Below are 15,437 nucleotides of genomic sequence, written 5' to 3' on the forward strand. Positions count from 1 at the left end.
AGGATATTTTACTTACAAGAATATAGTAAGGAGGGTAAAAGTACAAAATGCTATATAGTTGATCTTATATAATATCAAGATGATTTATTTTATTTTCTGAATTCCTTAATTTCATGATGAATATATGCTATAATATAATGGTTATACAATATTTCATTATATGGCTCTATAATATGGCCAATAACCAATGTTGAATGTAAAAACATCAGAACATTTGAGCTCTTATTTTTATAAATGAAGATAAAAAGGTCATGTTAGCAGAGAATAAAATTGGCAAGAATGGTGGATTGCAGGTAATTGCAATTTTCTTCCTTATGTCAAGTTCTGTATCTTCCAAATTTTCTACAGTGAGAAGCAGTACTTTTTAATTTTTAAGATTTTATTTATTTATTTTTGAGCAATAGAAGGAAAGAATGCAGGTGGAGACAGAGAGAGAGAATCCCAAGCAGATGCCCTGCTGACCATGGAGCCCCACTGGGGTCTCAATCCCATGACCCTGATATCATGACCTGAGCCAAAATCAAGAGGCAGTGCTTAAACAACTGAGCCACCCAGGTGCCCCAGCAATACCTTTTTTATTAAATGGAAAGGTAAAATATGTTTCTTAAATCTGAGAAATTTCTTTTTTTTCCTCTCTCAATCTATCTGAATACTTTAATGGTTGCATGGTATTCAAATATGGATGTGTCAATTTATTTTCCTATAATTATGTTACTACATTAATATATTGGGAAGAGCAGCACAGAGTAGTGTTTAAGAGCTCAGACTGTGGAGCCAGACTGCTTAGGTTCATATCGCAGCTGAGCCACTTGCTAGGTGTGTAACCTGGGAGCAAGTTTTTTTAACCTTTGTTTTCTCATTTAGAAATTGGGACATTAGTATCTACCTCCCTATGTCATAGGGAGCCCATTGTTTCCTGAGGTGGTGTGATATGACATTTATATTTTAGAAAAATTTTGTTTTAAAGAGGTTGATCAGTTAACAGAAAACCCATCAGATAGAACGATAAGCTTGGTTAAATGAGGGAGGTGATAAATGAGGGACCTTTTAAATTCTTTCCTCTTCAATGATGAGTAGTGTGTTCAGATCACATTCACTATGTGAATAGCATTATCTTCTGAATTGAAGGGCGAATGCATTATATACTGATCTGTAATTTTCTTCTCTTAATGTCTTTACGAACTTTGGTATCAGAGTTTGCTGGTTTATAAAACAAACTGGAAAGTGTCCACCCTATTCTATTTTCTGTAAGAGTTTGTGTAAGATTGGTATTATTTCTACCTTAAATATTTGATAGCATTTACTTGTGAAATCATCTGGGCCTGACTTTTTTTTCTGAAAAAGTTTTTTAAAACTATGTATTCAATTTCTTTTATAGATACAAGGCTATTTGGATTTTGTATTCCATCTTGTATACTTTTTGGTAAATTGTGTTTTTCAAGGAGTTTGTCAGTTTAACATAAGTTGTCAAATTTTTTGGCAAAAAGATGTTGATAATATTCCCCTATTATTCTTTTAACTTCTTTGAGATTTTTGTAAATATCCCTTCTTTATTCCTGATATTGGTAATTTGTGTTTCCTTCTTTTCCTTTGATGAATCTTGATAAACCTGCTAGGGGTTCATCAAATTTATTGGTCTTTAAAAAGAACCAACCAATGTTTATTCTTCTTTCTAAATTGATTTCTGTCCTTATCTTTATTATTTTCTTTTTTCTATTTGGGATTTAATGTACTTTTATTTTTCTAGTTTCTTAAGGTGAAAACTTAGATCACTAATTTTAAAACTTCCTTCTTCTCTAACAGAACATTTAAAGCTATACATTTCCCTGAAGCACAGAAATCTATAAATCCTATAAATTTAGATTTGTTGTATTTTATAGTCATCCCATTTGAAATATTTAATTTATTCAAATAAGACTATTTCTTCTTTGCTTTATGCTATTTCACATTCTTGAGGCTTTTAAGATATCCCATTGTTACTAATTTCCAACTTAATTATTTTGTAGTCAAGAAACATATTCTGGGGATCCCTGGGTGGCGCAGCGGTTTAGCGCCTGCCTTTGGCCCAGGGCGCAATCCTGGAGACCCAGGATCGAATCCCACGTCAGGCTCCCGGTGCATGGAGCCTGCTTCTCCCTCTGCCTGTGTCTCTGCCTCTCTCTCTCTCTGTGTGACTATCATAAATAAATTTAAAAAATTAAAAAAAAAAGAAACATATTCTGTAAGGTTTTAGACTTTTGGCATTTGTTAAGACTTATTTTATGGCCTAGAATAAGGTATATTTTGATGAACATTCCTTGCCCATTTAAAAAATGTATATTCTGAAGTTGTTGGATATATCATTCTATGGCTGTCAATTAGGTCAAAGTGATTGATAGTGTTGTTCAGGTTCTCTATCTCCTTAGTGATTATTTGTCTAGCTGTTCTTTTTTTTTTTTTTAAGATTTTATTTATTTATAGAGACAGAGAGAGAGAGAGGAAGAGACACAGGCAGAGGGAGAAGCAGGCATCATACAAAGAGCCTGACGTGGGACTCGATCCAGGGTCTTCAGGATCATGCCCTGGGTTGCAGGCGGCGCTAAACCCCTGTGCTGCCCTGTCTAGCTGTTCTTTTAGTTTCTGAGAGAAGGTGGTAAAATCTCCAACTATGATTGTAGACATGTCTTTTCCTCACTTTAGTCCTGTAGGAGTTTGCTTCAAGTATTTTATAGTTCTTATTATTGTGTGCATATACATCTATGATTATATCTTCCTTATGACTTGTCCCTTTTATCATAATGAAATATCCCTCTTTATCTCTGGTAATACTCCCTATCTTGAAGCTATTTTGTCTGAGACTAATATAGCTGTCCTTATGCTTGCTGTTTGCTTCTATGTCACTTCCATCCTTTTATTTTCAGCCATCTGTGTCTTTGTATTTGAAGTATATTTCTTGTAGACAGCACATTATTGCATTTTTATTCAGTTAAGCATTCTCTACTTACAAAAAAAAAAAAAAAAAGTAGGCTCCATGCCCAGTGTGGAGCCAATGTAGGGCTTGAACTCAAGACCCTGAGATCATGTTGGCAAATTGAACTCCAATAAAAAAGAAAAAAGACCTGAGCTGAGATCAAGATTTGGATGGTTAACTGACTGATCCACCCAGGTGCCCCAAACATTCTCTGCCTTTTAATTGGAGTGTTTAGTTCATTTATATCTAATATAACTATTGTTATGAATGGATTTAGGGTCTACCATTTATTTTTTTTTAAGATTTTAAAAAAATTTTTTTTTTATTTACTTATGATAGTCACAGAGAGAGAGAGAGAGGAAGAGACACAGGCAGAGGGAGAAGCAGGTGCCTTGTGGGGAGCCCCATGCAGGACTCGATCCCAGAACTCCAGGATCATGACCTGTGCCAAAGGCAGATGCTCAACCGCTGAGCCACCCAGGGTTCCCTAGGGTCTACTGTTTATTTTTTAGTCACAATTTTTAGTTACACTTGCCTTGTTAAAGATATATCAAATGCTTTTAAGTATTCCATTTTAATTTCTCTGTTTTTTAAAAGCTATACCTCTATATTTTATTTTATTAGGTTTGCTTCAGTAATTACAATATCCAAAACTTATCAGTCTACTTAGAGTTAGTATTGTACCACTAAATGGGTTTCATTTACCCACCTCCTCATCCTCTATTCTATTGTTGTTATGTATCTTACACGTACATATGTTATAAACTGCAAAATGCAGTATTTATCTGTGCTTTAAATTGCCAGCTATCTTTTGAAAAAATTAAAAGGAAGAGAAAAAAATGATAATGTTTTATATTTACCCAAATACTTAGCATTTTGGTGCTCCTGTTGATCTGAGTTTTCCACTGGTACCTGTGCCCTTCAGCTCAATGAGTTTCCTTTGGATTTCTTCCAGTGCAGTTTCCTAGCAAAAATTTTTTTTTCCATTTTCCATTATCTGAAAGATGTCTTTATTTTTTGCCTTCACATTTTGATGACTATTGCCACTGGATATAGAATTCTGGGTTGACAGAGTTGTTTTTTCTTTTTCTTTTTCTTTTAAGCACTTTAAAGTATTGGGGATCCCTGGGTGATTCAGCGGTTTGGTGCCTGCCTTCAGCCCTGGGCGTGACCCTGGAGTCCCGGGATCGAGTCCCACATCTGGCTTCCTGCATGGAGCCTGCTTCTCCCTCTGCCTGTGTCTCTGCTTCTCTCTCTCTCTCTCTCTCTGTGTGTCTCATGAATAAATAAATAAAATCTTTATAAATAAATAAATAAATAAATAAATAAATAAATAAATAAATAAAGTATCCTCTGGCCTCCATTATTTTTGATGAAAAGTCACTCTTATTCCTATCCTATTCTCCTATATGTAATAAGTCATTTTCTCTGCCTTCCTTGAAATTTTTTTCTTTATCTTTGGTTTTCAGCAGTATGATTATAATGAGCCTATGTTTAGTTTTCTTTATATTTATCCTATTTGACATCCACAGAGCTTCTTGAATATGTAGATTGATTTTTTTTTTTTTGCCAAACTTGGGAAATTTTTTGCTATTATTTCTTTTTCTTTCTTCTTTCTTTCTTTCTTTCTTTCTTTCTTTCTTTCTTTCTTTCTTTCTGTCTTTTCTTTTTTTTCCCATTGTCTTTCTGCCCTTCTTCTGGGACACCAAATACATGTAAGTAATGACCTTTGATGTTGTCCCACATTCCACTAAGTTTTGTCTCAGGGTACTCCTCAGCTACTCCAGACCCCACATGGTCTGGGTGTACCCTTAGATAAAAAGCTGTAAAAATGCAAGTCTCGTTCTACAGTTCCTTTCTTTCTTTCTTTCTTTTTTTTTTTACAGTTACTTTCTTTCAGGGATCAAATTCCTGCTAATTTCTGCCTGCTTTTGGCTGTTTGGTGCCTTAAAATTATTGTTTTTAAATATTTTGTTGATAATTCTTACCTGTTTGAAAGTTAGTCCAACACAAATTATTCTATTATTACTCAAAAAGCTATAGATTTTTAAAAATATTTTCCTTCTGGCTATTATAATTCTTACAATTTCTAAAAGCTTTCAAGTTCATAGTTGTTTTTTTTTAAGATTTTATTTATTTATTCATGAGAAACAGAGAAAGAGGCAGAGACGTAGGCTGAGGGAGATGAAGGCTCCCTGTAAGGAGCCTGATGCGGGACTCGATCCTGGATCCCAGGATCACGCCCTGGGCTAAAGGCAGATGCTCAACTGCCTAACCACCCAGGCATCCCTTAAGTTCATAGTTTTTTTTTTTTTTTTCTTAAGTTCATAGTTTTAAACTTGTATATATTTGGTTATAATATCTACACATAATGACAGTTTTCTTCTTTCTTGGGCTTCTTTTTGTCTAGAACCTCCCGAACAATATTAATTAATAGTGGGAGTAGTTGGCAAACCAATCTTGTTCTTTAATGATAATGACTTTAGATTTTCAGGCATAAATGGGATATATATCTCTCTTAGGTTAAGAAGGTATTCTTTTATTTCTATTTAATACAGTTTTGTCACAAATAGATGATAAATATCATCAGGTGAGGTCTTTGCCATTTATCAACCTGCTTGTATAGATCTCTTTTTTAAACTAATAAATAAAAAACACAATACATCAATACTATTCAAACATCTTTATATTCCAAGGATATACTTTATATTATTATTTTAATGTACTGCTACGTTTGACTTACTAGTACTTTATTTAGGGTTTTTATATCTATATTAACTTTAAACTGATTCTTTTTATGCTGTTTTAGAACTGGAGTTATGATGAATTTTAATAAATGATTAAAGAAGCTTTCTCTTCTTTGCACTGGGATAGTTTATGTTGAATGAGAATGATTGATTACTTAAAAGTTTGAATGACATTTATATAACTATATGAATCTGAACTTTTATTTTTTTTTAACAATTCGACAAAATTTTCTTCTTTTTCCCTGGTTATTAACCTGTTCAGGATTCAGGTTTTCCATTTCTCAATTCAGTTTTAGAAATCTATGTTTTTCTCAGAAATTGTTTCACTGTGGTTCTCAAATTTATTTACATGGCATTTTATTTTGTTTACTTACATAGGCCCTTATTTTTGAAAATAACTTTCAAAGGGGAAAAATGATAACCAATATCATAAAACACATTATATAAAAGCACAAAGAAGAAAATTAAAATAACTTGAAATCTCACCAACTTTATGAAATATTCCATTATCTTATTAAGAGTACTGTATTTGTTGTTGCTTCCTTTTATTCTGCTTCATTTCTGTATATTTGTGCTTTCTTTCCCTTTTCCTTTATTAGGTATGCAAATGCTTTATCAATTTACTGGATTTCCCACTCACCTCTGAAAATTTCCAGCTGTTAAACACTTATTTAGCATTTATACATTTTTTTCACTGTTTCTAAGGTCAGTGTTTTTTTTTTAAGATTATATTTTTTATTCATGAGAGAATTTATACTCACAGAGAAAGAAAGGCACAGACAGACACAGGCAGAGGGAGAAGCAGGGTCCATGCAGGGAGCTCAACACGGGACTCGATCCCGGGTCTCCAAGATCAGACCTTGGGCTGAAGGCAGCGCTAAACCGCTGAGCCACCCGGGCTGCCCAAGGTGTTGTGCAATGGAACCCTTTTCAAAATTAAATTCTTATGTGAAATCATAATGTATAAAGAGATGAAAGCCAAGTGCTTGTGATTAAGGCAAAGGGGACAGAGGGAGCTTCCCAGAGTCCCTCTCAATTGACCTGCCTCTGCTCTTTCTCTTTCTTATCAGAGGGTTGTGACTCCACAGAGCACTGTTCTGATTTATTAATTCTGCTTTTATCTTTATTGTTTCCTTCTTCCTATTTTCCACAGGTTTGTTTTATTGCTCTTTTCTGATTTCTTGAGTTTGATGCTTTTTTTCTTATTTAATACTAGAAACATTTAAGTCTATGAATTGGTCAGGACAATACTGGTTATATCTTATAATATTTTATTCAGGCTATTTTCTCTGTATGTTGTAATTGCAGTTTTGTATTTCCTCTCTGACCCATGACATATGTAGGAGTGTATTTTCAATGTTCAGATGTGAAAGGTTTGTTTACTCTTTTTAATATTAAGTTCTGGGGGATCCTTGGGTGGCTCAGCAGTTTAGCGCCTGCCTTCAGCCCAGGGCGTGCTCCTGGAGTCCCGGGATCAGGTCCCACATCAGGCTTCCTGCATGGAGCTGGCTTCTCCCTCTGCCTGTATCTCTGCCTCTCTCTCTCTGTGTCTCTCATGAATAAATAAATAAAATCTTTTATTTATTTATTTATTTATTTATGATAGTCACAGAGAGAGAGAGAGAAGCAGAGACACAGCCAGAGGGAGAAGCAGGCTCCATGCACCGGGAGCCCGACGTGGGACTCGATTCCGGGTCTCCAGGATCGCGCCCTGGGCCAAAGGCAGGCGCCAAACCACTGCGCCACCCAGGGATCCCTAAATAAATAAAATCTTAAAAAAAAATAATATTAAGTTCTGGTTTTATTTTATTCTTAGACCTAAAATTTTTCCTTTAAAACTATAAAACTTTCATTTTCTGATGCTTATTTTGTGGAGAGGCCATTTTGACTCTGTTGTTTTGTAGGCAACTTATTTTTTTGGTCTGAGTCCTTGAGGGATGTTTTCATTTTTCTTCAATTTTGAAAGTTCAGAAAGGTATACACAGATGTTGTTCTTTCTCTTCTTTCTTTCTTTCTTTCTTTCTTTCTTTCTTTCTTTCTTTCTTTCTTTCCTTCTTTCTTTCTTCTTTCTTTCTTTCTTTCTTTTTTTCTTTCTGTTTTTTAATAGCTTCATTGAGATACAGTTCATATAACATGCAACCTACCCTTTAAGTGTACAGTCCAATGTCAATTATCACAATAAATTTTAGAACATTTTCATCATCCCAAAAGAAAACTTGAACCCTTAGTCTTCACTCCCCAATCTTCCTCCCTCCTGCAGCTGTAGGCATCCACTAATCTAACTTTATGTTTCTATAGAGTTGCCTAATCTGTATATTTCATATAAATTCATTTATATAATATGTGGTCCTTGTGACTAGTTTCTTTCACTTACCATGACAATTTCAGAGATTCACCTATATTGTAGCATGTATCAACATTTCATTTTCTTTCTATTGGTGAATAATATTCCACTGTATAGATCTATCACATTTTATTTATTCATTCATCAGTTTATGGACGTTTGGGTTCTTTCCCAAGTGGGAAATAACATACAGGCTATTAGGAATAATGCTGCTATGAACATTTGTTTTCATTTCTCTTGGGCGTATATCTAGTAGTGAAATTACTGGGTCATATGGTAACTCTCTGTTTAGCCTTTTGAGGAACTACAAGACTGTTTAACAAAGCAGCATTTTAGATTCCTGCCAGTAAAATATGAGAGTCCCAATTTTTCTATATCTTTGACAACATTCATTTTTGTCCATATTTTTGGCTGTAGCATCCTAGTGAGTGTGAAGTGGCATCTCATTGTGGTTTTGATTTGCATTTCCTTGATGACAATTGATGTTGAGCATGTTTTCATGTGCGTATTGACCATTTCTATATCTTCCTTGGGTAAATGTCTGTTCAGATCCTTTACTCATTTTAAAATTGAATTGTTTGTCTTTTTATTATTGAGTTGTAAGAGTTCTCTATATATTCTATAGATAAGTCTCTTATCAGCTATATGATTTGCAAAAATTTTCTCCTGTGGGTTCTTTTCACTTTCTTGATGACATCCTTTGAAGCACAATAGTTTTTAATTTTTTGATGTCCAATTTATTTTTTCTTTTATTGCATGTTATTTTGGTATCACATCTAAGACACTTACCTAATTTTGGAAATATTACCTAATCCAAGGTCACAAGGATTTATGCTTGTTCCTTTCTAAGAATTTTATAGTTTCACATTTTACATTTAGGTCTTTGATCCATTTTGCATGAAATTTTGTATATTGTGTGAGGTAGGGATCCAACTTCAGTTTTTTGTATGTGGATATTCAGTGTTCCAGCACCATTTGTTGAAAAAATGTTTTTTTTTCCTATTGAATTGTCTTGACATCCTTGTCAAAAATCTATTGATTATAAATGTGAAGGACTATGTCTGAAGTTTCAATTTTATTCCTTTGATTTATGTGTCTATCTCTTTGTTGGTACTATATTGTCTTGATTACTGTAACTTTGTAGTAAGTTTTGAAATCAGAAAATGTGAATTCTGGGGTGCTTGGGTGACTCAGTCAGCATCTGCCTTCAGCTCAAGTCATGATTGCAGGGTCCTGGAATTGAGCCCAGCATCCTTGCTCAGCAAGGAACCTGCTTCTCCCTCTTCCTCTGTCCCTCCCTGAGCTCCCTTCTCCCCTCCCCTGTTTGTGCTCTCTCTCTCTCTCTCACCCACACGTTCTCTCTCTCTCTCAAATAAATAAAATCGTTAAAAAAAAATGTGAATCTTCCAAAGTTCCTTTTTTTTTTCAAAGTTCTGGCTATTCTGGGTCCCTTGACTTTTCAAATGAATTTTAGGATTAGTTAATTAGTTTTTGCAAAAAAGTCAACTGAGATTTTTATTGGGATTGCATTAAATCTTTAGATCAATTTGAGGAATATTGCCATCTTAACAATAATACGTCTTTTCATCTATGAACAGGGATGTCTTTCCATTTATTTAGATCTTTAATTTCTTCCAACAATTTTTTTTTTGCAATTTTCAGAGTTTAAGTCTTGCTTCTGTTAAATTTATTTCTAAGTATTTAATTCTGTTTTATGCTATCTTAAGTGGAATTTTTCTAGTTTCATTTTTGGGTTGTTCATTGCTACTCTATAGAAAGACAGTTGCTTTTGTATATTAATCTTGTATCTTGCAAGTTTACTGAATTTGTTTATTCTAGTAGTTTTTAGTGGGTTTTGTTATATACAAGATCATGCAATGTGCAAGTAGAGATAGTTTCACCTCTTCCTTTCTAATCTGGACTATTTTTTTAATTTTTAAAAAGATTTTATTTAATTATTTATTTATTTGAGAAAGAGAGAGAGCATGAGTGGGGAAGAGGTGGATGGAGAGAGAGAGGCAGAGTTCCTGCTGAGCAGGGAGGCTCAGTCCAGGACTCTGGGATAGTGACCTGTGCTGAAGGCAGACATTCAACCAACTGAGCCACCCAGGCGTCCTTAATCCTTCATTTTCTTGTGCAATTGTCCTGGCTAGCACCAGCATAATGTTGAATATTCATGGTGAGAGCAAACATCCTTTTTTTTTTTTTTAAGATTTTACTTATTTATTCATGAGAGACACAGAAAGAGAGAGGCAGAGACACAGAAAGAGAGAGGCAGAGACACAGAGGGAGAAGCAGGTTCCATGCAGGGAGCCCAATGTGGGACTTGATCCCAGGACCCCAGGATCATGCCCTAAGCCGAAGGCAGACACTCAACCACTGAGCCACCCAGGCGTCCCAGCAAACATCCTTAATATTGTTTCTGATCTTTAGGAACTAAGAGAAAGCACCAGTCTTTGGCCATTATGTATGATGTTAGCTGTGGGGCTTTCTTGAAGCTGCTCTTTATCAGGCCTAGTAATTTTCCTTCTATTCCGAGTTTACTGGGTATTTTTTATCTTGAATTTTGTCAAATGCTTTTTCTGCTTCTACTGAGATGATCATATGGTCCTTGTCTTTTATTAATAGGTGTATTGCATTCACTGAATTTTAGGTGACATTTATTTTTATCTTTTAATTCAACTTTCCATTTCCTCATTCTTTACACTTCAGAGGACTTTAAAGGAACCCATTAAACGACATATGCAATAGACATGATGCAAGCCTTAGAAGTTGATGGTGTTCCTCTGTGAGATTTTTAATTTCCAGAACTTTATACTTCACCAAAAGTACTAGTGATGGCTATCTAGGATTTTTTTGTTGTTTTGATGTTATTGAATAGTATGAATGTAAAACAAAAATTTAAGCGTGCTTATGTAACCCAACTGTATAAATTCATAACATTATGATTTGATAGCATATATGACATTTTTATACTGTAGGCACTGTTTTGGAGGTGGGATATTTTAACTGTGTTATTTATATACTTTTTAGGGATGATAACCCTTTTTTGCGTAATAAAGTATGTAGCTGGTATTTTGGGCAATTGTGATCATTATCAATGTAATTTGTCTTTGAAAATATCTAGATGCCCCTCATTTCTTTCAACATAACATGATTTGTTTCATATTATATATTTCTATCATGTCCCTATTTTATAATGTATGTTCACATTAATTGCAGTTTCCTTCTCTTGGATACATTTTTCTTTTCCATGTGAGTTCATTCTCTTGGTTGCATTGTCATTTTCATTGATGATGCATTTGCTAATTAATTTTTCTTCTTTGAATGCCTGCCCTTTTTGGTCCCGGTTTTGTAGTTCAGCTCTATTTTTTATTTCAGCTCTATTACTAGTGTTTCTTTCTTGCTTGTGTTGGCCTGTGACCTTCTATGACTGATTTGTAATATTTATAGATTTATGAAATTGACAGTCCATCCTCTAGCATCAGAGATAATTAATATTTCAATGTTTCTTTAAAATGGTTTAGAAAAATAGTTACTTTTTGTGATATATATATATATACATATATATAGTTATACCTAAAGTTTTATGTATTTTTTATTCAGGTAAAATATACATGACATAAGATTTACTGTTTTAACCATTAGTAAGTATACAGTTCTGTGGTATTAAGTACATTCATATTGCTTTGAAACTTAAAAAAAATTTTTTTAATATTTTTTTTTTCACGAGAGACACAGAGACAGAGGTAGATACATAGGTAGAGGAAAAGGCAGGCTCCCTGTGGGGAGCCTGACATGGCACAGGATCCCAGGACCCTAGGATAACCACTTGAGCCCAAGGCAGATAATCAACCACTGAGCCATCCAGATGCCCCGAAACTTTAAAGTTTTTAAAGAGAAGATAATACTCATTTTTAAATTCTTCAGATTTTCCTATTTATCTCTTAATACTTTCCTGTTGACCAGCTTTCTTTTTCTTTTAGATGCTGAGGAGTTCTTGGCAGAAGGTTTGCGGAATGAGAACCTCAGTACTACTGCAAGGGACCACAGAGACCATATTCTACGAGGCTTCCAGCAAATCAAAACTAGGTTTGTATAAACTGATTTCATTTCTCATTAGCTTTGAAACAATTCATAGTCAGTAAAATCTGCTTTCATAGTATATAAATTAACAAGGTAGAACATATTTACTATAGTTCTTTATACTCGACAGAGGTTTAATAAGTATTTACTGAGTTGAATTGGAGATAGGCAAGCATGGTTAGTGGCAACTAGTTTACCAAAATAAAAATGTTTTCATAATAATGTATCTTAAGATAATGAATCTACTTTTAGCTTTAGATTGTTATGTTTATCTTTATTGAATACTTTTGCAAAATATGTGAAAAGCTAAACATTTATGCTTGTCCAAGTTACTAAGAAAGACCTTAGAGAGTTAGAGATAATTAATTTTTGTTATAATTTTTGGTCCTGATTTTACTTCTACATCTCCTTCCCTAAAAGAAAACTTAAACCAGACTTATCCAGTTGATTCTTTGACCATATTGGAATGCTTTACTCTTAGAATGGTGTGGAGTATCATGTTCATTGACTTTTTAAAATAAAAGGTCCTGACCTAATTTGTGCCTTTTAGAATGTGAGCATCTGGCAGATACATATTCTTGCCTGGGGGAGAGAAAAATAAAAATTTTCTTTTACAATATATTTCCTGGCCATCTTTTGCTTGAAATATGGTAACTGAACAAGAATTGGGGATACATTTAGTATTATTTTAAGCTTTCTCAACCTGATGGCAATGTGGTTCAGAATGTTTGAACTAAGTACTCTTAGAGAAGAGAGAACATCTGTAGGGTTATGACTAGGATTCAATTTGTGTGCCTGACTGATCTTAGCATCTACCTTAGAAACCTCACTGAAACTCCTTATAAAGCAGGGAGTTTTATCCTTTGGAAGGGCACAGCCAGAATCTATTCCCTCCAGAAATGTGAGAGAACCTCACAAGATGCCCTGCTGGATCTTAATCGATCTTTCCTGCTGGCTAATTAAGCATCACTTTTACTCAGCAACTGGGGACTGTGTAATTATCAGCCTGGGTTGCCCTGAATAATTGAAACAAACAGAATGCAGAAGATGGGAGCTTTCTGCAAACATGAGAATATCTATAATTTTTGGTATGCTGGAAGAGTGTTTAAAACAAACGTCTCCATAATGTTACTTTATTAGTAGATAAATTTAGATTTACCTGTGTATCTGAAGGCTTAGTTAGTAACCCATAGAATTTTTTTATTTTCACAAGCTGGACTTTGCATTATAGGATTATTATAAGGATTGCCTGAGGAATAGAGGTGGTATTGTTTCAAACTGTATGACAGAGAAAGGGAAGCCCAAACTATAATTGTGTAATGATGATGCTATTGATATAAATTTGTGATAAGGAATGCAAGAATAAATGTTATGCACCTGTATGGACAAAGATACAATGAAGAGGAATTCTCTTTTCCCATATTTGTACCACAGGGTTTGGAAAGGGCTAAATCTCAATCTTAAATTGGTAATAAATGGTGATTTTGTGGCAACTCATTGTTACCAATTGCATATTACTTATTAGTCCTCTTTTTACTTTTTATTTTTAAATGTATTCCCTTTAAACATTTAAAAAATATTTATTTATTTATTTATTTATTTATTTATTTATTTATTTATTTATGAGAGACACAGAGAGAGAGGCAGAGACATAGGCATAGGGAGAAGCAGGCTCCCCATAGGGGAGCCTGAAATGGGATTTGATCCTAGAACTCCAGGATCACACCCTGAGCTGAAGGCAAGATGCTCAATCACTGAACCACCCAGGCGCCCCTCCCTTTTTAAAATTTAAATTCAATTTGCCAACATACGGTATAACACCCAGTGCTCATCCCATCAAGTGCCCTCATTAGCTTAGTGCTCTTTTTAAATTCACATGCACACACACAGAAGCTGTATTTGTTATGGGATGGAGAAGGTTCCTTGTTCTCAAAGAACTTGCTGTGTGGTTTGTAGGATAGACATTCAGGAAATAATCAGCAGGAGCTTTAGGAAACATCTGATGGGAGCTTTCTGTTCATTGATTTGTTGCAAGAAAGATGACACTTTATTTAGAATTTCATAATTATCAGATCATGCAGGAAATGAGGAGCCAGAAATTAGATACTGTACCAGAAAATGGAAAAATGAGAGTTTACTTTGGCAAGCTGTTTGAAATTGCCTTACATCCACCCATTCAATCATCATTCTGTTAATGTAACGCTTGTTTTATTGAATGCTCTTCTTCAGCCATATTGCTTCTATAGTCCTGTTTATGGCTGGTCAACATTATAGATTATATGTATTGATACTGAAAGCTTGTACAATATCAGCCACATTCACTCTTGTTTTGTGGCATTGTATCTCATGCCAAAAAGCTAGGTGTGAAAAGAAATCATCAAACTTGAACATTAAATGTATGTGGCAAGTTGCCATGTAACATGGAAAGAATCACTGAAAGTTGTTTAAAAGATTGTATCTTTAGGCATATTAAAGTGATGATATTTTAAGGTTTGGTACATTTTGGGGTATAGGAACCTATCTATAATTATGGTTTGACACTTCAGAACTTACTTGAAGGTGGGTAAGAAATTTCAAGCAGGATAATCTGAGAAGGCCACTTGATAGATATAAATACTACTCTGTATACACACACATACACATATATCCCCTTTACACACATACACGCAACTTTCCACTCTATCTTTGTTGTTTTCTTGCTTCAGTTCCTCTAATTCTTTCCTCAAGTTGAGCTGCTTGAGAATGAAAAGGATAGAGAGTAGTGAAAATACCACTGCCTCTGATTCTTGGTCAACTCTAGAGAGTTGGCTCTAATTTTTATGGTGACTCAGAATTCAGTGGTGTTTGCCACGGCTATGGAATTGCCAGAAGTCAAAGTGTCTGACTCCATCACAACTGCTATAATGTGCTATTTGCCACCTTTCTGTTGTCTAGCATGACCAGCCCCAGGAAATGAGAGTTGTGTCAAGAGTCATGGATGTTCTCCAAGTGCTCATCTATTTTTCAGCACAAGTAGTTTAGCTGTTCTCTTTCCTCCCAGACTTAAAAACAAACAAATAAAAATCACTATCTGTATCTCTGTCTGCATACTAGGTTTTTTGGCTTACATGTATCACCAATGAAGGATAATATATTCCATGTAAAACAAAATCTTAAAAAATGGTAATTCCTGTGATTCTGGAAGTGAAGCCTTTTGTAGTATTCCATGTCCTGAGCTATAATATTCATTGTTCTTCCTCCAACTGCCTCATTTAAACCTTCTCCCTAAAATCTAACAGCTTTCACATTCTGAGTCCAAGTTTTCATTGAG

The 15,437-nt window shown here is 34.4% G+C and overlaps 1 protein-coding gene across 2 annotated transcripts in view; it reads left to right on the forward strand.

Annotated features, from left to right (window-relative positions):
- The window catches only part of SKAP1 (src kinase associated phosphoprotein 1), a 285,276-nt gene that overhangs the window by 15,942 nt on the left and 253,897 nt on the right, over window positions 1–15,437 (forward strand). For both annotated transcript variants that reach the window (XR_005983283.1, XM_041727103.1), the window contains exon 2: window positions 12,028–12,133. Coding sequence is in view for 1 of the 2 variants with exons in the window: in XM_041727103.1 (XP_041583037.1) it covers window positions 12,028–12,133 (106 nt within the window). In the remaining variant the exon portion in view is untranslated. The remainder of the gene's footprint in view (window positions 1–12,027; window positions 12,134–15,437) is intronic.

This window comes from Vulpes lagopus, chromosome 12 (genome assembly GCF_018345385.1).
Source record: "Vulpes lagopus strain Blue_001 chromosome 12, ASM1834538v1, whole genome shotgun sequence".
Classification (NCBI taxonomy): domain Eukaryota; kingdom Metazoa; phylum Chordata; class Mammalia; order Carnivora; family Canidae; genus Vulpes; species Vulpes lagopus.